Source organism: Trichosurus vulpecula, chromosome 4 (genome assembly GCF_011100635.1).
Source record: "Trichosurus vulpecula isolate mTriVul1 chromosome 4, mTriVul1.pri, whole genome shotgun sequence".
Classification (NCBI taxonomy): Eukaryota; Metazoa; Chordata; class Mammalia; order Diprotodontia; family Phalangeridae; genus Trichosurus; species Trichosurus vulpecula.
In genome coordinates, this window is record NC_050576.1 from 241409593 (window position 1) to 241436447 (window position 26855).

General features: G+C 37.4%; 1 protein-coding gene across 1 annotated transcript in view; it reads right to left on the bottom strand.

The window, feature by feature from the left end:
* The window catches only part of PDCD10 (programmed cell death 10), a 47644-nt gene that overhangs the window by 2859 nt on the left and 17930 nt on the right, over window positions 1-26855 (bottom strand). The window contains exons 2-6 of the mRNA XM_036756855.1: window positions 24835-25043; window positions 17274-17327; window positions 12309-12426; window positions 5609-5735; window positions 422-500 (exon numbers count right to left, since the gene is read on the bottom strand). Of these exons, the coding sequence (XP_036612750.1) occupies window positions 422-500; window positions 5609-5735; window positions 12309-12426; window positions 17274-17327; window positions 24835-24930 (474 nt within the window). The 5' untranslated portion in view covers window positions 24931-25043. The remainder of the gene's footprint in view (window positions 1-421; window positions 501-5608; window positions 5736-12308; window positions 12427-17273; window positions 17328-24834; window positions 25044-26855) is intronic.

The following is a 26855-nucleotide window of genomic DNA, read 5'->3' on the forward strand; positions in this document are numbered from 1 at the left end:
GAGGCAAGCCTCGATTTTCTAAGATCAGACCAGCAGGGTCCTACGCCAAACTGGAAAAGCTTCAGAATAGGGAGAAAGCAATGGATTAATTGCATGTCAGTTGTCTGAGGCTCTGCTTAGCTCTGACTGGAAAGATGTAGCCCAGAAGTTTAGTCATAGCAACTCCCTGGGACTGCCCATTAAGGCGAAGTGGGTATGATCTGAATGGGGGAAGGGAATCCCCACAGTGAGAAAATCATAAATCCTGGATCAAGAGGACAAGTTTCTGATCAGGACCAGTCTGTCACACCCAAGGAGAACTCAAATGGAAGAGCCAGGAATCTATCAATTTATAAGGGTTTACCCTCAATAGGATTTTCTGCAACCACTGAGGGGCCAAAGCAACCACGGCAGCTGCAGACAGTGCTTTTGCCCAACTTACCCGGCGGTTCTGGTATTGGTATTTTTTGAAGACATTGTTCACTGTGTCAAGAAGTTCTTTTATTGCACTGGCAATATCCCTGTTGGTGAATGAAAAATTGAGCAGCATTTGAAATCAGTTACATTTAATATAGACATTTTATTGCTTCCAAAAAAATGGGAAAAAAAACATTTTTTCCTATGAAGAGCTTCAATATAAAACCTGACTTCCTGGGACACTCCTGATTTTCCAAACTTGGCTAATCATGTTATTCTGATGAAAAATATGGGAAAAGTGAGGGGCAGCCAGGTGGCACATTGAGTACAGCACTGGCCCTGGAGTAAGGAGGACCTGAGTTCAAATCTGGCCTCAGACACCTGACACACTTACTAGCTTGTGTGACCTTGGCAAGTCACTTAACTCCAATTGCCCTGCCTTCCTCCCTCCAAAGAAAAAAAAATATGGAGAAGTGGTAAATCAGACTTCGCCTGGCAAACCTGAGCATACTTGCACGCAGGATGGTTCTCCATTCTCCTAGACCTAGTCCCTGAGATCTCATCACTCAGTGCCGCTTGAGTGACTTCATCTTCCCCTCAGTTTATCCTCTGAAATCTCTAATTTCTTTATCTTTGGTCCCCACCCCCACTTCCCGACTATGCAGCTGATGTGGGATTCAAACCTAGGTTTCCTGTAGAAAATCCACACTACAGGGTTCCCCACAATAGGCTTCACTCCTATCGGGCAATACTCCAGGTTTCACATCTAGCTCAATGATGGAAAACTGTCCTCCAAAATGTAACTCAATTCAATTTCCTCAAACTCCCATCTATTACCTAGCAACTATTATTCAATTTAAGAGCAAGGCCCAAACTCTTTTTAAATAATAGGGTACAGCTAACATTCATAAATATTATTTCATTTAATTCTAACTACACCTTTGAAGCAGCTGCTATTATTATACCTGTTTTTACAGATGGAGAAACTGAGGCTAAGATAATAAGTGACTTTCCCAATGTCACACAGACAGTAAGTTTCTGAGGAGGAATTTTCCTGACATTCAGTTCAGCACTCTTACACCAGAGTTAATACACCACACCAGAATACATCCAGCTTTTCTGGTTTATGCCTTAAACCTCCGCACATAAATGACCAGTGTATACTTGGGTGATGCCATCTCATTTATTAAGCCCAATCTTTGAGAAAGAGGATGAGACCTAGAATCTTCACCTCCCATGCACAATTAGTTTCCTTTCTACATTTCTAGTTTGTCTACAAGGCTGCCGTTTTCAAATGACACATTCTACCTATAAGTCATTTTTCTGGAGTTTTGAACTTTTGACCATTCTACAGTTTTAGAACAGCCTTACATTCCTTCTAGGCAAACTTCTATTGCATTTATCTTTTGCAAAGTTATATTAGTCTCAGCTATCATTTGCTATCTTTGCTTCCAGAATATAATGCAAACACACACATGTGCAATAAAAACAACACAATCTGTTAAAGTCCACTCTGATGTCTTCTCATGGGGAGGAGGTGACCCACAGCTCTCAAACAACGACTAGTCAATGCACATTTACTGAGCACCATCTTGGGGCCAGGCACTGTGCTAAGTGCTGGTGATATAAAGAAGGACAAAAGGCAGTCCGTGCCTCCAAGAAGCTCAGTCTAATGTGGGAGATAACTCACAAATCTAGTTCAATTCAAAGAAGCTCCTTATGAGAAGGCATGGAGTTTTTTGTTTTTAGGTCATGGCAGCACAAAGACAGTACAGAGGACGTGATCTGTGCCAGTGGAGGGAACAATAACTTTAATAAAATTATGGCTGCCTGATGTATATCGAGTTCATCTGGTGCATCTTTCAAGAAGATGATTATTAAATTTAGCATTTTTAAAAAATCATAAATTTCACATCATAGTGGTTTGGCACCTCTTTAAAATGGCAAACCAAGATTAGTGTGTTTTAAGCTCTTTAGAGTAGGTCTAATCCTACATAAGAGAAGAAAAAACTCTAAGGAGCAGAATTACACAGAAATAAGGGCAATGAAAAAAAAGTCCTTAGGGCTCCTCTTCTGCCTGCAATATTATTAAAACTTTGAATCATAGTAAATACACGAGATTAAAAGTGGCTCAATACTTCAAATCTGAATTTTTATAGAAATGACATTTGTCCACCCATCTCGTTTTCAGTTTAACATCAGCAGCTGTCAGTTACACAACTGTTTCTTTGACTTCTGCTTCAAAGCAAACAGAAGCTTGCTAGAATAGTGTGATGGGTACAGACCCAGGAGCCCTCAAAGAAGAAAAGCCACATGATCCTCTGCCTTTGATTAAAATGAATATTTCTAAATGGGAAAATAAGAATATATTAACTAATATTAGGTTAGATTTTTCTAAACTACTAACAGGACATAATAAAAAAGGAATATGAGAATTTGTTTTTGCATGGTACCCAAGAAGCTGGCACTTTATAAAGAAATTAAAAATTCAAGGTTTAAATATTTCCTGAAACAAATACCCTACGAAAATATCGATAGGTTTTTCAGGACAGTATGTGTTGCAGAAAGAGTCTTGGGCTAAAATTCCAGTTATAATCATCTGTTACGTGGGCGTTGGTTTCCTCATTTGTAATAGGAAGGGGACTGACTGGTTAAACTCCAAAGTCTCCCATTTCTCAATCATCTGAAACCTTACAATCTTCAACAAAAGTAAGTATCAATTGCTACTTAAGAATTTGTGGATTTCTCAGCTGGTTAGAGCATGTTGTTTAGGGGCGTAGGATTGAGATTTCAATTCTATGTTGTGGCCTTATAAATAAAAATTTCAGAGACTAAGACCACCAGTTTTGGCCAATGATGTGCTCAGGCAACATCCCCATTGTTTAACACCAATTCACTGATAGGCCAGATTTGTATTATGGTATGTGAAAGATAGCAAAATGTCAATCTTGAGAAAGTACTCGGAACTAAGGCCCCATTACAGTATAGCTTATATGCTGTATCAGGACAGAAAAGAACCTGGTCTCATTTTAAGATGGAGGTTCTTCACTTGAGGTCTACACTTCCACTGACTTTATTTCACTATGTGGCTATGCATTTAAAGACATTATTCTAAAAATGGGTCCATAGCCTTACCTTGACTGTCAAAGGGAGCCCATGGCACAAGAAAGATTCAGAACCCCTCGAATAGCTAGCTCTTTCTACATGCTATAATGCCTTTCTTTGTGAAGAAAAATAATTTAGGCATTTTAAAATGGAATGATACTAACTTTCTATTGATAAAGGAAGCATTTTTTAAATGATAGTGGGTATAATGAATAGAGCTGGCCATCTGACACCTACTAACTAGGGGACCCTGGGTACCGGCCTCACCCTCTCAGTGCCCTGTAGGAAAGTGCAGACCTGCGCTGCTGGTGGGAATCTCCTGCAGAGGAAATCTCCTTAGCTCAGAATTCCCTCAAGTCAGTGGTGAAACCATTTCCAGGCTAACAGGAATTCTTAAGAAACAGAAGATACATTGATTGGAATCCCCAAAAATGCTGTTGTTGTTTTTTGTCTCTAATGCCTGAGAGGGACCAATGACATCAGGAGGGTGAAGTCTGGACTTGCAAGTTAACTGGATTGAAGTGAGGCAGGGCTGTATAAAGTCACCACCTCTCCTCCAAAGTCATCAGAGTCTGGAATCCAGTGGCAAGTCAGTAAGCAAAACAATGTTTATTCTGCATATCAAATTTCCTAACATTTAATTTCAAAATGATACACAGACTGAAAAGAGCTTTTAAGTTTTGAAATTATAAAATAAAAACCATAATATAAACCCAACCTTGCCCTTAGGTTCAATCTTACAGAATGGGATATAGTCTGGAGTAATGGAAAGGGTGCTGGTTGGGGATTCAATTGCTGGCTCAGTCACTTAATACCAATAATAGGTTAACCAAGCTCCACCTCAGTGGGCCTCTGCTTCCTCTCCAGTACAGTGAGGGAATTGGAAGAGATAAGGTCCCACATAGCTCCAAATAGGTGGTTATCCTAGGGTCCAAATCAGGCCACAGACACTGAACATCACTTAAACTCTTTCATCCAGACTCCTAATTTGTAAAATGGGCATTATAAAAGTCTTGACTCCCAAGGGTCTGGTGAGGATAAAATGAGAACATCTGTACAATGCTTTGCAAACCTTCTATCCTTTTGTAAACAGGAGACTTATTATGACTCCTGGTAGTACTATTACCTGCTTCCTACCAATAACCTCCAGCTTTTTAAAATCTAAGATCTCTACCTAGGCATTAAGCCTCTAAATCCCTCTGCCCCTGGCACCAGGTCTCTCTCTGCACCAAGAGAGACCCCCAGGGATGCCTAGTCTAACACACACATCTGAACAAAAGTTCCCTCCTACCTGTAAGTCACTCAGAATGCAGGAAGGCTCCCAGGCAGTCTGCTTCACTCTGGCGTAGCACTAATTCTTACAATGTTTTCCCCATCTCAAACCTCACTTTGCCTCCTTGAAACCTACACCAATCACCCCTTGCTTTCTGCCCTCTGGGGTCAAGCAGAACAAGATTAATTCCTCTGATGCAAGACAGCCTTTCAAATACTTGAATATGGATTTCTTTCTGTAGGATTTAGAACTGGAAAGGAAGTTAGACGTCAGTTAAGCTGCACCCCTCTTTTTACAGATGAGGAAACTGAGGCCTGGGATACCGTGCATTGACTGGTAGTGTCCCAGAACAATCAGTGGTGAGCTAAAGACTGGAGGTAAGGTTCTCTGGCCACAAATCAAGTCTTTCCTCCATAACCCACCTGGCACAGTCTCGAGACTTTTACTGGTTCCTTTTCTCTACACACGGGACATCCCAGTAGGCATCTTGAGTTCCATCTTTTGCTCTATGCTCAGTCTTCCATGTTTTCTCTGCTCTTGGTGAACTAAACGGAACCTCTTTGCTATTCCTCATTAGAGGAATATGCCCTGCAATACTACTTGCTCACCTTGCTTCCGAGTCTTTCTGTTACGTGTGCATAATAATTTATGTGTATGGTTTAACAATGTTTCATCCTGTCATGTTTTTAAACTGCACATTTAACAAACTTGGAGACAAATACAGTAATTTGGAACTGAACAATACTCTGACAATCACCTTTTAAAAACTATTAATTTTAACATGTAATAAAATGAAAACATTCAGGGACTGCTCCGAAGAAAATGCAAACTTACTTGATTGTCTGAAGGAACCTGACTCGGTCATTGATCTCATCAGGGATCTTACTGAGAATCTGTTTAAGTGCTCGTGCCTTTTCATTCAAGTCCTGGAATTCAGGCTCTGGTCTCTCGATCATATACTCTGACAAGATAAATATTAAACAAAATATCAGCTATCTCCAGGCCTAATTCAAGTCGTAGGGCTTAAAAGTCTGTGTTGGCCAGAGTGCAAAATCTTAAAGACAAAAGTTGACCAAAAGGTAGCAGAGGAAAAATGTGGTAATAATAACCACAACACTGCAAAGAAAAACCAAAAAAAACCTTTTCAAAGACAAGAAATCTGATCAATGCAATAACCAATCTCAATTCCAGAAGACTGATGAAGCATGCTAGTCACCTTCTGACAGCGAGGTGAGGGAGTCAAGGTACAAAATGAGACATATGTTGTTGGGCACGGCCAATGGGATAATGAATTTTTTTTTTGCTTTTCTACGCATATTTAGTACCAGGTTTTTGTTTTTTCCCCAATGGAGGAGGGAGAGAAAATAGATTTTTCTTAACTGAAAATTAAATTTAAAAAGATTTTTTTAAAAAGAGGTCAGTTATAACTTAATTCTCAACCCAAAAAAAGTTAAATGAAAAAGATTCTAAGTAAATCCTATTATGAACTATTATCAGAAGAGTAGTTGCTTAGAAAAACATGGCAGCATTTTCCCATTGTGAAGAAAGAATATACTTTACTTCCTATTTTATTATGGATAGTAAGCCAAACTCTTGTGGTCAGTAAAAAATTTAGCACACAATACACATGGGAATACATAATATCTAGGATTTTAAAGAAGCTAGTTCCATCTGGATTCAAAGGTATACAAAAAATTCAAACCAAGCACTTAATCCAATCTTATTCTTTCTAACCCCTGGAACACACTAGTTCCTGATGTCCATCTCCACACCCAATACCTAACCATCTGTGAATACAATTTCTTAACCTTCCACCTCTCTTGACCATCATGCTCTTCTTTCTGTCCTCATGACTGATGAGCCCTCAAATTCTACCTGCTGCCTCTTGGCCTACATCTTCTACCTCTGGTGTCACCTGCCCCTACAGCTGGTCTTAATTTTATAGTGTTCAACCTTCATGATTCACAAGATGCCACTGTCAAAACCCTCACCTCCTTGTCTTCTGCTGTTGATCTCAAAAGTGCTGAGCCAACCCTAAGCAAAAACCTACTACCTGATTTCCTCTCTTCTGTTCTAGGGTTGCCGAGCATCATTAAAAAAAAGTCATGATTCTACCCACCAGAAAAGTGTGATCCTATGATGTCAGGCACACTTTCATTATTGAAATGATCCTTCCATCCTTCCATACTTCATTTTCTGAAAAGCCTGCTCTAAACATTTTCCCATCTTCAATACCCAACTGCACTTTTATCTCTTACATATGCAGATGGCCTATAAATCTCTTGAGCGTCTCTCTTTTTTTTTTTTTAGAAATACCAGGCTGGCTTTTATCCCTACAATTCTATCAAAACTATTTCTCTTTATGGGGCACTAACTACTAACCTTGATGGAATTCCCTTAGTTCTCAGCTTCCTTCACTCTTTGCAACATTTGTCAAATATTTCCTTAAAATCTCCAACTAATAAATGAATACACATATTATCAATATGACAAAATAATACTAGTGTCTTAGCTTAATTCCTGAAAAAAAGTGGAAATGCTGAAGTCTTTCATGCAGGAGTTGGATGCTGCCAGTGAAGTCTCCCCTAATTCCTCCAGTTGTTAATTATGTCTCCATACTCAAACCGATTTGAATTTCTTTATAGACATTTTATAGACATCTCCTGCAGAATGTAAGCTCCTGGAGGGCAGGAACTGTTTGATTTTTTATCTGTATTCCCAAGACCAAGTACAGTGTCTTCCTTGCATGTAGTAGACACATATTGTGAATCAAATGTATTTACCACTGCCTTTTTCTTTCTTATTTTTCCACTGCGGATGGCTAAATAGATCTTTTTCTCTCTCTCTCTTTTTTCCCCTCCCCATCAGCTCTCTAGCTGGAGTTGGATAAAATTTTTCATCATGATTCCTCTGGAATTGTTATGCATCACTGTATTAATCAAAGTTGCCAAGTCCTTCACAGTTATCATAACAACACTGCTGTAAGCGTGTACACTGTTCTGGTTCCCATCACTTCAAATTGCATCAGTTCAAATGAGTCTTCTCAGGTTTTTCTGAAACCACTTTCTTCGTCGTTCATTAGAATACAACAGTATTCCATTACATTTATATACAATAACTTGTTTAATTATTCCCCAACTGATGAGTATCACCTCAGTTTCCAACTTTTTGCCACCACAAAAAGAGCGGCTGTAAATATTTTAATACATGAGTCCTTTTCCTTTCTCTTTGATATTTTTAAGAGTACAGACCTAGGAAGTGGTTTTGCTGGGTCAAAGGGTACAGTTCTATAGCCCTTTGGACAGAATTCCAAAATGTTCTCCGGAATACTTGGACTAGTTCACAACTCAACCAACAGTGATTAGTATACCTGTTTTTCCACATCTCCTCTAGCATTTGTCATTTTCCTTTTCTGTCATGTTAGCCAACCTGATGAGTGTGAGGTGGTAATTCAGAGTTGTTTTAATTTTCATTTCTCTAAATATTAGTGAATTAGAGTATTTTTTCATATGACTAATAAGGATTTTGTTTTCTTCCTCTGAAAGCTATCCTTTGACCACTTATCAATTGGGTATTGACTTGTATTTTATAAAATTGTTCAATTCCCTACATATTTGAGAAATGAGGCCTTTATCAAAGCAACTTACTGTAAAATTTGCCCCGTTTTCTGCTTTTCCCCCTTAATTTTGGTTGTATTGGTTTTATTTGTGCAAACCCCTTTCAATTTCATGTAATCAAAATTATCTATTTTATCTCTGTGAACATCTCTTTGTTTGGTCATGAACTCTTACACTATCCACAGATCTGACATGTAATTTCTTCCTTGTTCTTCTAATTTGCTTATGATATACCTTTTATTTCTTCGACCTTATTTTGGTACATGGTGTGAGATGTTGGTCTGTGCCTAGTTTCCATCAGACTACTTTCGAATTTATCAAGAAGATTTTGTCAGAGGTTTTGTCCCAAAACTTTGGATCATTAAGTTTTTCAAATACTAGGTTACTGTGCTCATTTGTTTCTGTATACTGTGTACCTAATGTATTGCATTGATCAACCACTCTCTTAACCAGTATCTCATTGTTTTGATGATTATTGCTTTGTAGCATAGTTCTGGTACTGCTAGATTTTCCTTCCTTCAATTTTTTTTAATATTGATTTCCTTGATCAATTGATCTTCATGACTGATGACTTTTTTATTTTAGGTAAAGCATAACAGATTCTGCTCCAGTCCCTTATTTTAACTGGTATCTGTTTCAAGTGTCTTTTGTAAGCAATATATTGTTGGACTCTACTTTTTAAACTATTCTGCGATCTTCTTCCATTTTGTGGGTGAGTTCATCCCATTCACATTCAATTATGATTGCTGTACATTTTCCTCCATCCTATTATCTTTCATTTATCCTTCTCTTTATTCCCTGTCCCCCTTCCCTGTTTTGTTTCTGATCACTGCCTCCCTTAACCTACCCTCCCCCTCTTACCCCCTTTTCTCTAATATCTTTTCCCTCCAAATTTCTGTTTTGGTAAAGTGAATTTCTGTAGTAAGCTGTATCTGTGTATACACACACACACACACACATTCTTCTGTCCCTGAAACAGTTCAGATGAGAATGAGGTTCAAATGTTGCCCACTATCTGCCCCCATTTTTCCTCCCATTGCAAAAATTCTTGTGTCTTTTATGTGAGATGATTTACCCCATCTTTCCTTTCTGATTCCCCTTTTCCTAATGAATCCCTCTTTCTCACCATTCCATTTTTGTCTAAGATCATCCCAATATAACATACATCCACGCCCTCTATGTAGACTTCTTCTAACTACCGTAACAGTGATAAAAGTTCTTAACAGTTTTATGTATTACTTTCCCATGTAAGAACACAAACAGCTAAATTTTATTAAGTTCTTTATGATTTTCCTACTCATGTTTGCCTTTTTATGCTTCTCTTGCATCTTGTGTTTGAATGTCAAATTTTCTTTTCATCTTTGGTCTATTCATCTGGAATTCTTGAAACTTCTCTGTTTCATTAAATATTCATTTTTTCCCTCTGTAGAATTTTACTCAATTTTGCTGGTGGGTTACTCTTGACTGGAATCCTAGCTCTTCTGCTTTCTGGAATATAACATTCTAAATCATCTGCTTCTTTACCATGATAGCTGTTAAATCTTGTGTGATCCTGACTCCTGCTCTAGAGCATTTGAATTCTGTCTTTCTGGCTAACTGCAGTATTTTCTCCTTGACCTGGGAGTTCTGGATTTTGGCTATGATATTCCTGGGAGTTTTCATTTTGGCATTTCCTTCAGGATGATAACCTATGGATCCAATTTCTATTTTGCTTTCTGGTTTTAAGTTATCTGAGCAGTTTTCTTTTATAATTTCTTGAAATATGTTAAAACAGTTTTTGTTCATGACTTTCAGGAAGACCAATAATTCTTAAATTATCTCTATTTTCTAAATCAACTGTTTTTCCTATGAGATGTATTCTATTTTCTCTTATTTTTTTCATCATTTTGGCTTTTATTTTATTGTTTTTTGATGTCTCATGGAGTCAAGCTTCCACTTGTCCCATTCTAACTTTAAAGGAGTTATTTTCTTCAGTGGTTTTTGGTATCTATTTTACCAAGATGCTAATTCTTTTTTTTTAATGATTTTCTTGCACAGCTCTCATTTCTTTTCTTACTTTTAATCTACTGTCTCCCCCCACCCTGCCCTCAACTCCATCTCCCTGAAACTCTCCTTTATGCTGATACCAGATTAGCCTTCTAGATGTAGATATCATCATGACATACCTATACAAAAATTAAACTGAGCCATCTCCTTAATCTGCCCTTTAAGGCCTGCCACAACCTGGTAACACCTTACCTTATGAAGCTTATCCCATAATGCAGGCTTTATACTTTTATCACACTGGACTATACATCATCACCTGTACAGTAAGGTAATGCCATGCCTTGGTACTTTAGCTCATGTGTTTTAACATCTATGCTTAGAATGCCACCTTCCCCATTTCTATATCTAAAGAAGTCCAACTCATACATCAAACTTCAATTCTAATGCAAACACATCTCTGAGGTTTTCACTGATTACATAACAATCTTAAGCACTTGTATATTACTTTTATTAGGGTTATTTGTATTAGCATCATATCACAGCAACAGACTTGTTCTTCCATGAGGGCAGGAATTATCCCTCTGTATCTCAGTGCCAAGAACAATATTCTGCACATAAAAGGTACCTCATAAGTTGCATGAATAGCTTCACTGGGTAGCTATCTTGTATAAAATGTACAAAGGGAGATACAAGGGGAAAAGACACCATGCCTGGACTCAGAGACCTTACAATCTAGTGAATCATAGTTAAAAGATGGAAATACATATTTATTTGGACTGCAAGTGAGACAGATCAAGAATTTAATTGACCATTACTATTAAACTCTTCATTTACATTTCATTCGCTAAATTAAAAAATGCTGAAGTCTATGCTGAAACTGTTATGTATTCCTGGTCAGAATTCATTTTTTACAAACTCTACCTTAATGCTAATTCCCCAGAACAAGAACTTCAGAAGACAAGCCTGACTAAACATAAAAGAGCCAATTTCGGCAGAGATTCGATCTTGCACCTATAAAGGGGTCATTTTAGTATTAAACCCCTTGCCATTGCCAACTGACCAATATATTCCTGCCTAAAAGACTTCAGGTATGGAAGATTAACATTTTAAGAATATATGGAGTGAATTTCAACTTTATCACAATTACAGTCAATTATAGTATTTTGTTTTTTAAAAACATAAAAAAAATCACACATTGTATTCTATCATAGTAGATGGTGGGAGTGATCCAAGGGGAAGTTTGGCAGGACAAAATCAGCAATACAATAATGGGGCCAGGGACTGAACAGTAGAGTTGACCTGGCTCACTAAAGGTTCAAGATAGAGAAAAGAGAAGAGAGTGGCTAGTGCAGAGGTGTTGTTCTGGGAGGTAACTAAGGGGTCAAGGTACTGGCGATCACTGTGTAGATACAGAGTAGGGTTTTGTAAGGGAAAGCAGAACAAGAAGTAGAAAGTCTGGTTATGGTCAGATTAAGGGGAATTCAGAGTTCTTGAACATAATTTGTGGGTGACGGCAAGATCAAGGATATGATCATTTTTGTACGTGGAGGAGGTGGGATGGAGGAGGTGGTCATGGGAAATGAGCAGGTTGAGAAGCTCAACAGTTAATGGTGTTTGAGAGAGAGTCAGTATGTAAACTGAAATCCTTTTGTTTGATGCAGGATCAGAATTTAATTGTTCTATTTAAATAGCTAAATTCTAACAAAAATCTAGGTATGTTATCACTTAGTGAACTTTGCTAATAGCTTGGTGATTGAAAAAACGTTAATATGGTAAATGACTCAACTAAAAGTTTAAGATTTTTTTTTATTCCACATAGCTTCTTTTCCAAAGAATCAAATCTCTTTAACTAAGATTCTTTACTCTTAGGGAAGTGCTATTCAGCAATTTCAAGGCACAAAATTATAAACGTAGGTTCTGATATCTGATACCTTCTACATCATCAGCTGCCATACGAAGAAGGGACTCTGTGAAGTTAACTTCTACGCTTTTTTTCTCCAGAATTTTCATAATGATGTCCTGGGTGAGACCTGGGTTTTCTTTTTCAGCCTATATTAAGGAGAAAGTTAAAATTGAAACAGAGAAAACAAATGAGCACTCTGAAGCCAAACCTTAGCTTTTAGGTACAATTTGTCTGCATGACTGGACTTTCTGAAATCCAACAGATAACCACTAGACTCATCTGTAGCCCTTTTTTCAAGACAGTAATCATTTCTGGAGTTTTATCATTGTTTCTCCATCACTGCAATTTTTCACTACAGTTACCCACCCATTTTCTACTTGAGAGAAAAAATACTGACTATTTCAAACTCTCTACCTTATACTCTTGAAGAATAAAACCAACAAAAAGTCTCCTTCTTCTGACTTGACAAACTTACCCCCCTAATTTACACAGTTTTTTCAAGACCATACTTTGGATTAAGGATCCTGCTGGCATTTGTCTCTACAGCTTTTTCAATATTTCAACATCCACTATGAACCATTTCAGAAAATGACACAGAGTATTTTCTATAGATTTTGTTGGAACAATAGAATCCTTAACTACTTTCCCACAGTCATTTCCATTTCTCCCACTGCTTTTGTCCTGAGAATATTATTTCCTTGTCTGGCTTTCAGACAATCTCTATCACCGGAGACCATCTCATTGATGAATTTTCATGTCACGTGCTATTCCTTATCCTCCCTAAGGCAACAAAACCTTCTAGCCATTCTAAATCTGATCATAAAAAGTTTTAAGTTCATCCAAGTTAGGCCCTACCTTTCTCCTCTGTAATTTTTTTTTTTGAGAGTTCTTTTAAAAGTCACACTTTAGGTTTACTGTTTCTTCCAGGGGATGCCTGCCAATTTAATACTTCTCACCAGTCATGTCCTTATCTCTGTATAAAGTGGCCAAGATAGGCACAAATTTATGATCTTAATCAGAAGGCAATCTTTCTTGCTTCTATTTATGTCAAGTATACTTTAACCTCTTCAACTGAGCTCTGATGTCATCAAGGATACAATTTCCCCCTGAACCTATAGCATTATGGGATCTTAGTTTTTATTAAATTTCAGGAGACCCACACTTCAAGGTTGTGGACTGAAATAAGGAACGCACATTTACATTTGTTTCAGTCAAGAAATGGACTGCTGTCAAATGCTGTTGCTTCTGCTAACTCATTTTGATAGAAGACAAGCAACAGTAAAGTGTGCTCTACTGGCCACAGCATATGCACTCCTAAACACTACCTTCAGATCTTTATATCCAGGCTATCCCCAAAGTCTTAGTGTAGTTTTAAACTATTAAAGACTAAAACTACACTAAGACATTTTGGGACAACCTGCATATAGATAGGAATTAACTGAGATTCATATATAAAAAGACTATCATTATACAAGGGACCCTGTTTAAAGAGAGGCAACACTGTAACGGAAAGAAGACCTCTGATACTTCCTAGTTGTATAGCTATGGTAAACCACTTAATTTCTTTAGGCTTTATATTACTCATGGATTAAATAAGTGGGTTGGACTAGATGACTTCTAAGGTCTTCTCCCAGCAAAAAAAAAAAAAGAAAAAAAAAAAAGGTAAACACTGGGCTGGGATTCCTTTCCATACTCTTATTAGCTGTATAACCATAGTGTGAAGCTGTGTGGTACAGTGTTTAGAGCACTGGGCCTGGAGTCAAGAAGATGTGAGCTCAAATCTGGCCTCAGACACTTACTAGCTGTGTGACCCTGAGAAAGTCACTTAACCCTGTTGCCTCAGTTTCTTCATCTGTAAAATGAAATGCAGAAGGAGATGGCAAACTGCTCCAGTATCTTTGCCAAGAAAACCTCAAATGGGATCAAGAAGAGTCAGGACATAACAAACAACTTTCCTGAGGCCTAGTTTCCTCCCCTGATAATGGCACCCATTTCCCAAGGCTATTATGAGACTCACATGAGATAACATACGTTAAACCTCTATAAACTTTGAAGTTCTGTACAAATGTAGGCTATCACTGTGAATACCATGAAGGGCAGAGTGAATAGTTTACAAGCCACAGTATCAAGATGACCTAAGTTCAAGGTGGCTTGGTGATTCTGGGCTATCCACTTAATTTCTCAGTGCTCCAACAACTGGGAAACACTATAAGCTGTAGAACAAATGTCATCTGCACTGGGAGAGGGAGTTTCCTTATTGGGAAATCTCTGAAATGAAATCGCAGGTCTGGTCCTCTCTCCCATCCAAAAAAGAGAGAGGATTCCATGAAATATAGGTTAAGACAATTTCTTCCTACCAATTCATTCAGCTACATAGGATCGTGACAGTCACAACACACTGCTGTAATGGGTCATTACTTCTTGGATTATGGTCCATCTTCCTTTTATAGAGAATGTCTAAATCTCGTGAAAAATCAGTTACTCAACAGTGAGACAGCAGCAAAACAATACTAGATTTATCATAACATTTCCCACATCTGGGAAAAGCCTATTGGTTAGATTCAAGTAGCCAGCATAGCCAGAAGATAACTTCAAGTACCTGGCAAGGGTCATCCCAGTTATAGGAGGAAAAAAGCAGCCACGAATTGTTTGATTTTTCTGGGTCAAAGCCTCCTCACCTAAAATGAAAGGGTGGCTTCTAGTTCAATGTTTCTAAGATTTTTTTTGTGTTTCATGGACCCCTTCGGCAGTCACCCTGGTGAAGCCTTTGGAACCACTCTCAAAATGCTTTTAAGTGCACAAAATGCACAGGATGACAAAGTAAACCACGTATACTGAAATATAGTTATCAGTATTAAAAAAAAAATGGGTCCCAGGTAAAGAATCCATGGTTGAGATGATTTCTAAGACCCCTTTTAATTCTAAATTGATAATGCATATGAACCAAAGGGATGGTCATACAAGCTTGTAAAGTCACAGCTAAGGTCATATAATTTTTGTGGAGAAAATACACTATTCAAAAATTAAGAGTCAATGCACTACCCACAGCAGAGAAATAGCATTCTGAAATATTGTCACATGACGGCACACTCTTGCAATCATGAAGAAATATGGTATATTTTTAAAAAATCTAACTTTTTATTGATTTTTTTCATATTTTTTACATCATCATACTTCTCAGTATCCCTCTGAGAAAGCCATCCTATATAACAAATAATATTTTTAAAATCCCTTCCCACCCACACCAAAAAAAGGAAAACAAATATAGCATAGTCAATCAAATACACTGAAGACTTTTAAAACATGTGCAACAGCTATGCCTTCTCATGCCCACGAAGGGGTGGGGGCTGGTGGCATCCTCTCCTATCTCTTCTTTCGAGTCCTGCTGGAGGCTTTATAGTTTGACTACATTCACTTCAAGCTTCTTTATGTGTTATGTGGCTGGTCTTTCCAATCATATTGTTGTTGTCACTGTGTAAAGTGTTTTCTTGGTTTTGCTGACTTCAGTGCATTGTTTCTTGCAGATCTTGCCATGCTTCTCTGTATTCACCTCATTCACCATTTCTTACAGCATGAAAATATTCCATTATATTTATGTAGCACAACTGTTCAGCCATTCTCCAATCCCGGGCATCTCTATCACTGATTTCTAAGATCCTTTCTAAGATCTAAAAACTCATGACTTTATGACCCTTTAAAATTAACTGTATCTTTGCCTTGGGTATGCTATGTATTTAAAAAAACCAGTATTTTAAAACACTGTTTAATTTAAATGGACTTGTGGGAAGAGATACTAAGGCAAGCCATTTGGTGATATCAAGAACTCAATTTTATGTACCATAAAAAATATTTATTTGGATGAATTTATAGTCATTAGTGAAATATTATGTGCCTGAATCCAAATGAAAACTTGATATCAACACATTACTTTAGAAATCACACCAACCTGAAGAACAACAAAGTGTTATACCCAATGATAAGCGTACTTAAAGCAAATAAAGACAATATGAACAATAATCTTTTCGGTAGTGAGAAAAAAAACTGGAAAGTGAGAGATGTCCAAGAACTGAGGAAAGGCTGAATAAGTTGTGGGATATGAATGAGCTAGAGTGCTAGTATGCTGTAATAAAAGAGGAAAGAGATGGTTTCAAAAAAGACACAGAAAGATTTATATGAACTGATGCAGAGTGAAGTGAGCAAAGAAGGTGAAAAATCTACATGATAATGGCAATATTTTAAAAATGAACAATTTTGAAGACTTAGAAGTAATGAAAAATTAACTGGGCAGAAGTGAACAATTTATACAATGATAACAACAACGTATAAACAAATGTTGAAAGCTGTAAGAATAAATACAATGACCATTTATGATTCTAGAGAAATAATAATGGAACATACTATCCATCTCCTGAAAAAGGTGATGGATTTAGGGCAGAGAACAAGACATACGCATTTCTGTTTACAGACATTGGAGCAATTTGTTTTGCCTAATTATGTGTATTTGTTAGAAGACTTTTTATTCTTTTGGTGGTAGTGGTGGGAGGGAGAAAAAATAGATTTTTGTCCCTCCTCACCACAAACCCTGAAAATGTCCTTAGGCTAATGAAAGACTGATCTTTCCCACTGAAACATAGTTTTGGAGTTAAACAAACCATTGCTTTTAGTAAATACTGTCAAGGACCATAGTCTTCTATGATGTAATTCTACAAAGAAGTTGTTTCCATTCAAATCATGATAATAATCACTAATACACCCAACATCTTTAAGGAGAGCAACATTTAAAAGAAACCAACACGTAAAGCACTAGGTGATGGACAATGAAGAGAACCCTATTCTCCTCTCTTTCTGTTTCCCTCCCCCTCTGTAGTAAAGTCCAAAGCAAAGGTACCTGAGAAGGTTTTTCATTAAAAGGGAAAGTCAGCAATGATTATGTGATTGCTTTAACTCATAAATAACTTATTTTAATCATTCTAATAAAATATGAGCTTCTCACCTTGATGAAAGCTGCTCTCAGTGTCTGAGCTGCAGACAGATTTACTCGTTCTAGCTGTAATAAAAGTTTAAAGTCATTAGTAATGCCAATTTATTTAAGGGAGCATACGTGACCTATCTGAATCTTAATTCTACAGTAATCACTTTACTGTAACCATAATTCAATTAGCAACAATTCTTGTCAATGTCCTTAAATTGTCAACAGGGTACTGAATCAAAACAGCCTACCTACACAAAATTGTCATTACAGAGCCACCAGGAATTACAGATAATAAACCTTTTTTCTTTATTATTATTTTAAAATACAAGATAAATATTTAACTTGTAACTAATAAAGTTTTAAATCTGTCCTTTAACTTAAAACCAACATGCTTGGCTAAGTGTTTCTATACTTCTGTTAGAAAATTATATTCTATTTGATAGGTTTTAAGGAGAAAAGCCTTTTGGCAGAACTAATACTTTCCCTTGGTTCATGGGAAATTACCTTCTGCCTGGGTTAGAGTTAAATAACCCATTGGGTTTGAGGAGTATCTGGTGGCTACTGTTATAGTTCTGCTGACCAAATATTTGATGAAATGCTCATGGTCACAGGTCTAAACTGAAAGAAAAAAATACTAGTTAATATTTCTGGCTTTTTCTCTCACCTCCTAACTATTCCTGTGACAACTGCTTTTTAGCTTTTCAATGGTAAGGGAAAGAGAAGTAAAATTCAAAACAACCCATTATCTTAGCTTACAAATAGCCCTGATAAACAAGATAGATACATACTTCACTCTCTTCTTGGTTCTCTATCACATTTGGTACTTATCTCAAAAGAAATTTTTATATTCTATTTTGAATTATACTACATTTAGTTCTGCCATAAGGCTTGTTTTGAAAACATGAATTTGTTCCCTGGCTAATTAGGGAACAATTAAAGCATAACACAAATTTCTTGTTTGCTTATGCACGGTTTCATTATCAAGAAACAGCAAGAATGTAGAACACTGCACCACTTCACAATAACTCATAAGCTGTATCCCTTCCAGTCTCCATTTTCATAAGCAAACTTCTGGTCTTTTTTCAAGGTAAAGGGATGGATTTCCAGTGTAGCTTTAAGTGCAGGAGCTGTGGGGCAGAGGAGGGCTGGTCTACATCATCTCCCCTCCAACCTTTTGTCATACCCTCTGGCCCTCAGTTGAGGCTTGCTCAACTTGTGTGAGGCTTTCCCAGCCTGGGCTCTATGTGAACCAGGGCTCAGGGAGGAGCAGCCCAAGACCACAGACACTGCCACTTTTTATTACACCATTTACATATCTCTTAAACATTTAACATGTGCAAAACTGTGTTGTCATCTTGACTAGGTTCCTATCTTTTTTTTTGTGTCACTAAGTATTTAAGCATAAGGCCTAGACCTCATTTTCCCCATAAATCCTGTAGTTTTTCATTGTGATTTTGCACAGTAAAGTGATTTTTAGAACTGTACATATTTTGTTATAGCAGAGCTGACTGTATTATGTAAGCAGCATCCTATTCATCTTTGTATCCTTCAGAGCCTAGCATACATCAGGCACTTAATACTTAGTGAATTGAACAGTGACATAAAATGCTGGATCATGAGTTCAAATCAATCCGATATTTCTAACATGTTCTATCACATATAAAATGCATAATTCCAGGATAACTATGCTTATGCAAAAGCCTGATAGATTTTATTTTCTATTATGTCTAAAAAATCATATAATGTACTCTTTTTATAAAAATAATTTCATCTGTATAAGCATAACGGCTAAGCTCAAAATAACCACAACTTCATCTTTTTGAAGGTTTCTCATGCCCCTAAGGACAATGAAGAAGCTAGTTAAGTCAACAAAACTAAGCTGTGTCTGTTTTTATTGGAACAATATTAAGTATTGGAAAATACTGCTGCCTTTATAGGTCTCAGAGAGTAAAACATTTCAACAAAAGCCTTGAATATATCTCATAGTGTGCAATGAATATTACTATTAATCCCTTGAGGCAAAGAAAATGTTTGACTCCAAACATAAGAAATGTGCATCGAAGTTAAGTAAAATAAACTATTAATCTCTCTGTAAATAATGTAGCATTCTTAACTTATAATTTTGGCATCTACGAGCTCTCAAGACTAACAGATACTGTGAAGTGAAGCAAGAGCCTGAACAGGCTGGCCTAGGAAAAAAAAAATTATCACTTTACTGTATCCATAATTCAATGGGAAGATGGCCTGTCTGTAGGAATGCATAAATGTGAGAGAACAGGAGGAGATCAGGCAACCTAATAGTAGAATTTGACTAGAATACAAAATAAACAAACAGAAGCCTAAGAAAATTGTTTAAAAAAAAAAGGTCAGAAAGGAACCAGGGTAGAACAGTCTCCAAAGGAACAGTGATTACCAGTGTCAAACCCTTTAGAATGGGATAGGAGGATGAGACTGAAGGGAAAAGCTTCCTGGATGAAGTGAAGAGGATCCAACTGGATTCCTCCACCACCTCTCCATTGAGTCACATTCAGCCAAATGCTCTAATCTCTCCATATCCTTTTGGGATCACAAGTCAGTGTGTCAGCCACCCCTCATGGCTTTTTGTTATCTACTGATTTGACAAGAATGTCAGCTATACCTTTACCCAAGGTGTGGGAAAACTTTAAACAGCACTAAATTGACATGGAACCATTAATGCCTACTCTTTGGGTCCAGTCATTCATTCAACTAAATCTACCTAATTTTTCTATTGTCTGGCACAGAGAGTACAAGAGATTGTTAAGCGCTTGATTAAAATATAAATAACCCATTTTTATAGCATTCTCCAATGATCTACCTCTCTAGCAATTCTGTCAAAAAAGGAAAAGAGATTAACTTGACATGTCCTGTTCTTCAAGAAATTATGTTGGAATCAATCAATCAGAGAGGGGGAAGAACAAATGAGAATTTCACCAGAGAAGGAGGAAGAAGACACTTTTATCTTTTGTGGCTTTGCTTATGATTTATAGCGTGCCAATAAATATTCATTAAGCTCCTACTATATGCCAGGCACTGTACAAAGTATTGAGAACAGAAAATGACAATCCCTGCTCTCAAGGAGCTTACAACCAAATGGGGGAAATCAACATGCAAACAATATATCTCTAGCTATAAAACAAGTTATCCACTATATAAAGTACTTCCTTTTGTCCTAAACATCTTCCTTCAAGCTTCAAGGATTCCTTTTACTTTTGCTATCATGAAAATTGTTGAGTTTAACTTCTATGATAGCTATGTGTAAGGTCAGCATAAACTTAGGGTAACTGCAATTAGTGATCATCCCCTTAGTTTGGAAAAGATAGCCTATTGTCCTAATAAACAATGATGACTCCTTAAAAACTCAATCAAGTATTAATCACAGAACTATCATGTCTAAGCTCCTTGAGGAACTTTTGTTTCATTTTGTCTTTGTAGCGCCAATGCCTACTGGAGTGAATGGCAAGCAGCAGGTATTTAATAAATGCTTGCTGACTGATTTGTGTAAGGGTACCCTGAAACAGAAGATTCAGTCTCTATCAATAAGCTTAGAGATCTTTCTTAAAAGACAAGATATCAGGTAGGATGATTAGTTTCAAACGAATAGAGTAAATAAATACTCTAAAAAGAAGGAAATATGATAGTGGGGTAGGTTCATAAGGCTACAGATTTTTGAAGTCATTTGACTAAGTCAGGATCTGAGTTTGACCTTGAAGAAAGTCTTATTTTAACTGCTACATCATCTGCACATAAATAAATACCAAACCTAATCTCTTTAATCTAAACTGCAAGGCTATATCACAATCACTGATATATTTCCCTACCCAGATAGTTCAACAATATGTCAAACTGAACATTCCGCAAATGAAACGCATTTTCCTGACTTCCTTTGGACTTCAAAACTATGCTGAGCTAGAGCTAGCTCATCCTGGAACTTCCCTCAGGGCCTGGGGCCTCTCTGCTTTGGAACAACCTGCCACCTTGGCAGCTTAGTCATAATCCTGCCCCTTCTTCCACTGGGGAGCAGCTCCTCTTGGATGGGGACAGGCTGTCTGTCTTTACTCACCTCCAGACTCTGACTTCCTCTAGCCTTCCAAACCATGCCCTCCACACAGTATTTTCATTACCCCTTTACTCGCTTTTTAACTCCCTTCTGTATGCAGTCTTCCTTCGTTGGAATGTCTATTCTCTGAGGTGGGGAACCGTTTCTTTTTGCTTATATTTGTATTCCCAATACTGTGCTTGGGTGCATAGTAAGCATTTACACTTGCTCCCCTTCTTTCCTTTGCTGTGTACATGCCATCTTGCCAGTAGACTGCAAACGCCCTGAGTAAGTCCCACTTGGTTTTTGTATGCTCACTGCCTAGCAACAATATCTGAATATGGCAAGCATTAAACAAATGTCTGCTGATTGAATGTCCTTCTCTGGATCTTAAATTTTATTCAACAAAGTCACTAGCTACTCTTCTGCCCACTTCTGAGAGCTTCCTGCAGTTTATCACTGATGCTTTGTCATTTCACTGTCATATCTGCAAATGTGAAAAGTTCACTGTACCCAAGCTCTTTTAGATCCTTTGTAAAAATGTTAAACGAGCCCAAGCACAGCACTAACCTCAAAGACAAGCCCAGTTTACACAGTTTCATCCATCCAGAGAACAGCCTCTATCTCTCTGCTTTTTTTTCTGGTCTCTACGCCAGGTTGAGATCTAGGATCAAAATATCTCCTTCTCTCAGCCTCTGCCACAATTCTTGATAAATCTCGATGAAAGCTTTCTGGCAGCCTACACTAAGTCTGTACCCCAGTTCTAGTACCTACAAGGCTAACTGCTGGGTCTGCATGTCAATGTCCTCATTAAAAAACCAACAAAAAAAACCATGTGCTCTTTCCTCTAGCAAATTACTTGCACAGCAGTGACCTGGGCAAAACTGTATGAATCAATGCTTAGGGCAGAATGAAGATTTAGATGGGATGGATTCAATCGAGTCAGAAAGATACTGGTAGATATAGCAAAGAGAAGAAAGTGAATGGGTTTTACCCAAAGACTTATGTCCTCCTCAGCAGATATTAGTCAAATTGCAACACAGTTCACAGAGCCAGTGTAAACAGTTAACTATGTATAAAAACACTCTGAAAATGGTTGCATGAAATAAAAATCTTATTTGTACTGCAGAGAAGCTGTGAATTTAATTTTCCTCTTCAGATAATATGAATATTGTGAGGCAAGTAGTATTAGCTAGTAGAATTTTTAAAACAGCCCCATCAAGACAGATCTTTCTGTAAAATACAAAGTTCAACAAGTACAACCAACTTTTATCAAAGTATTATTAAGTAGGGAAAAAAAAATGAGAGACAGGCAAAATTGAGTTAAAAGAAATGTCACTATTAGTTATTCATTAAGCTATTTTTGGAAGAACCAAGGGTTGACAATTTTCTTCCCGCAGGATCATAGGTCTAGTGCTGGAGGTAAGCTCATGGGCCATCTAGTCCAAGCTAGCATATTTCTAATATAACATGTCTCTTTTTCTACGAAGAAATAAGGCATTCTAGGTATTTCTAAAAGGAATGCAGTTTTCTATTAAGGGAATACCATTTGTAGGTAAAAGCAGGACATCACATGAAATGAAGGACATCAATTCTAACCACTTCAAACCTACACTTAATCTTTTACATAATCTCATTAACATACCATTTCAAAATAATATCTACCTAGCTTGAAAACAGTTCCCCAAAGGGCATAGGAATGGAAGTACAGTTTATCTTTTTGGGGGGAAAAATATTGCTAATCCATATTTCTCTTTTCTTTTATGACAAGAAATCAGGATGAAAGGAAATAGTTATTCTTCAATGAATAGACAACAGGATTCTGATTTAAGATAAAATCATAAGGTATCAAAGAATCCCCTTAATCCATAATGTAACCCCAAGCTCCATTTCATAAAATATGTATGTGCAATTTGCTTAGAACTCTATATTTTACAATAGCTAATTAGCCAAGCTTACTCTTCAACTACCTTGTCATAGTCTTAATGAATCCGGTGCACGTTGGATTTCCATAATGACATAAATACTTGTGACTTGTGCTTCTGAGCAAATAGCTCTAAAATTTTTCCTTAGTGTGTCCTATTAGCCAGGAATTTCTTAAAGGCAGTAGGAGTAGAGGTTACCATCATTACTCAAGACTTCACCATAATGTGAAAGACAACACTTATTTCCAGGGAATTTTAATTTTTCCAACACATTCCAGAGACCATTCAATGAATGATTCAGATTCAAAATGCGTCTACTCCTTACACAGCTGGGAATCTATCATGTGATCAAATCTACAATCATTTTTACACCTTTGTCTATGAACAATGAACTGAATGCTAATTTTCCATATCAATACATTTACATAAAATGTATATTTGGTCTGTAGTTAAATATTAACTTTTAACAACTGATAAGAATAACCCATTAAAAGGTGTTCTGTTCACAAGGTGAGGTATGAGAACAAGATTCTTTCTAGCAACTGTTATTTCTGATGTGAAGGCACAATAATAATTTATTTCATTTCTAAAGCAAGACTGAGATTTTATCCCTATTAAAATAAAAAAAAATAGCCTTATGCTTACTGAAAAGTCTTCAAACGTTTCTAAATACCGTACAGGTGTAAATGTTTGTGGTATGTTTAAAAGGAAAACATTTGAAGTCTGATCAGTAAACTCCATCCCTATTATCTGACATAAGTATTCTGCCATGCTGATTTGCTTTTTATACCTTTCCAGATTAATACACACTGAGGTAAAATACTCCAAGATCAAATTGTAAAACAACATCCACCATTTCCTAATTACTATTCTGCTTTAGGGCTCATAGCACATACATTTCTAATTTTAAATGAGAAAGATTTCCCCAGCTTCCGGTGAAATGTTCAAATCTCAGTTCAGCCACTTAGGACCTGGATGACCTTGGACAAGTCACTTAATCAGTTCTTTGTCTATAAAATGAGGAGACTGCAGTAGGTGGGCTCTTAGGTCACAATCTTGGAATGTGTGTTACAGCAGCATTTTTTTCTCCTTTTATATACCCATTATCTAAGACAAGGAGACAAAGGTCCTCGTTCTGTCTCTAGCAGTCTCTTGTTAGTGGCCTTGGCAGCAATGGCTAGGTTCCCTTTTGTGATCTTAGTAAGCAAACTGCTTCACTTTTCTGCACCTCAGTGTCCTCATTTGAAATAAAACAGGGATAAAGACCCCTTTAATCCCCACTTCACAGAGTCATCATGAGGAAAATGCTTTGCACATCTTAAAGAGATAAACAAGAGGGAGTTGGGAACTTTGAATTCTGTTCTTGGAATACCTGAAATGGATTTGAACAAAATGTAGGTATTTTGATGGGATGTGGTCCAGAGAGAAGAGATTCTAAAATATAACAATCCTGCATCTGCACTGTTTGGGGGCATTTTTTTTTTCCTTCCTAGGATGTATCCTCTTCCTGGGCTGGTTTGTCACTGTCATTCGCCATCACTAAATAAAAGGCTAACATGGGCTGTATTGTGGTCATACCTTAAAATATTTACTAGCTTACCTCATTAAACACAGGGTACATGACTGCATATAGTGGCATAGAAACCATAGAAGTGGTCTCAGCTTCATTCTTCATCTCTTCCATTGTCATCCTCATTCAAAGACCAACTACAGTAGAAAAACAGTGCTAAAAAGTAGAGGACTCTTCATTCACTGCAGTATTTTTTCCTTTTCTTTTGTGTCAAGAATGGACGATTAAAATATGCTGACCTGGTTGGAAGAGAAAAAAAATATATTCAATTGTGGTCAGACATCAAAATTTTTACCTTTCAATTGAAAGGATTTACAAGTGTCTTTTCTAGCCTAAAGTAATGTAATCCCAAATAGGTATTTCCCTTTCTGCCAATAGGCATTCCTCTTTCCTAGTGAGATTGGGTTAGCACTTTACTCCTCAATCTTTAGCCAGAAAAGGGAGATGAGGTTGTGGTTTGTCCTTCATTCTCAAAGAGGACCATTACATCAGGAAGGTGGTGCCATGATATGCAAGTGATTTGGATTTAAGTGAGGCAGGGCTGTGCAAGGTCACTAGCCTCACTTTCTCCTCCTGAGCCATCTGGGTCCAGTAGCAAGATACAATACTACTGCAGATGGCTCCGGGGAGAGAGTAGGAGACAAAGATAGAAAGAATTCATGATCGAACAGTAAGAAATTTTGCTTGGGGAGGAGACGGAGGGGAAAACAAATTTTGCAGCCTTCTAAGAAAAGTGCTCATTTTTTAATCAAAGATAAACTTTGAGTAAAAGTATAACTACTTTCAAAGACACACCTACATAAAGGAAATGAAAAGTTATTGCTTGAAATGAAATTATAAGGAAGCACTACCATCAACCTTTAGCATTCCTGAAATTACCCACAAGTCATATTGTTTTATTCATTAAAAAAAAATATTTAGAATCTTCTGTGGAAGAGGATGTTGGTGAGAAGAGGAAGATGTGAAGATAAAGGGGTGTCTTTTTTTATGATCCAGGGGCCTAAGGTCTGGTGGAAAAGATAAGCTGTGTAGATCTATAGGTGTGTGTACATTCTTTTGGCCTTTTTTGGTGACTTTTTCCTCCACATCCTGTAACAGTGACCATGTGGCTCGTGAGAAGCAAGCCTAGGTCTTTGGCCTTTTTCTTAGTTCTATCCCATTCTAGTTGAAGAAAATGGAGTGTCCCACCTTGGGTGGAAGAGTGAGCCAAGGAACCCAAAAGTCAAAATCCAGACCAAGTTTTACAGCCAGCACAGCACCAATCATTAATGCTCCAAGAGCAAGGACTGACCTTTCCAGGTGACCTTTTGGACTCCAGCCCAATGGAAGAAATCATCCAGCAATCCTGATACACCTAGACATGAACATGGTGGGACCAATGTTATATGTAGGAACTGAGCTAAGTTTTGAGCTAATCTCCCAGAGACCAAAATGGTACAGGAGTGACTATGCTCCAGAGGTACTACAAGAAATGTTGGTAGGTTTGTTCTTACTGTTTCAAAGATGTTCCAAGTGCTATAAGGGTTCTGTTGTGGTTTCATGATGTGTTGTGGAAGAAGTAGCTCAAAGAATTCAGTCAGAGCACCTCTAATCCAAGTATAGGCATTTATTAAGACTGATGCCTCTCATGAAGAGGGCTAAGTTCCAAGAGGAATGAGCAACTTTAGAGAAAGCAAGAGGGATTTTCATAAGGTAAAGATGCAACTACATAACAAATTATGAATATTAAAAAGGCAGGAGGGGTTTGTTAAGAGACTAGGTAATGGGGAGGGGTCCTAGCCACAGTGGAACTGTACATGTGATTACCCACAATGCATACAGAAAAACCCATATGAATGTATGATAATGATATTATAATAAGCTATATCATCAGTTCACCTAAAGGACAGCTTTTGCTATTACTGCGCAGGGTCCTACTTAGGAAAAATCTCTTCTATTGTTTTGGGGTCCACACCCTGCTTGGGCATACATGCTGCTTTCTGATTGGCTGGGTATTGTGATCCTGTCTGAGACTAGATGGATGTGGTCATGGCTGACTTCATGGATACACC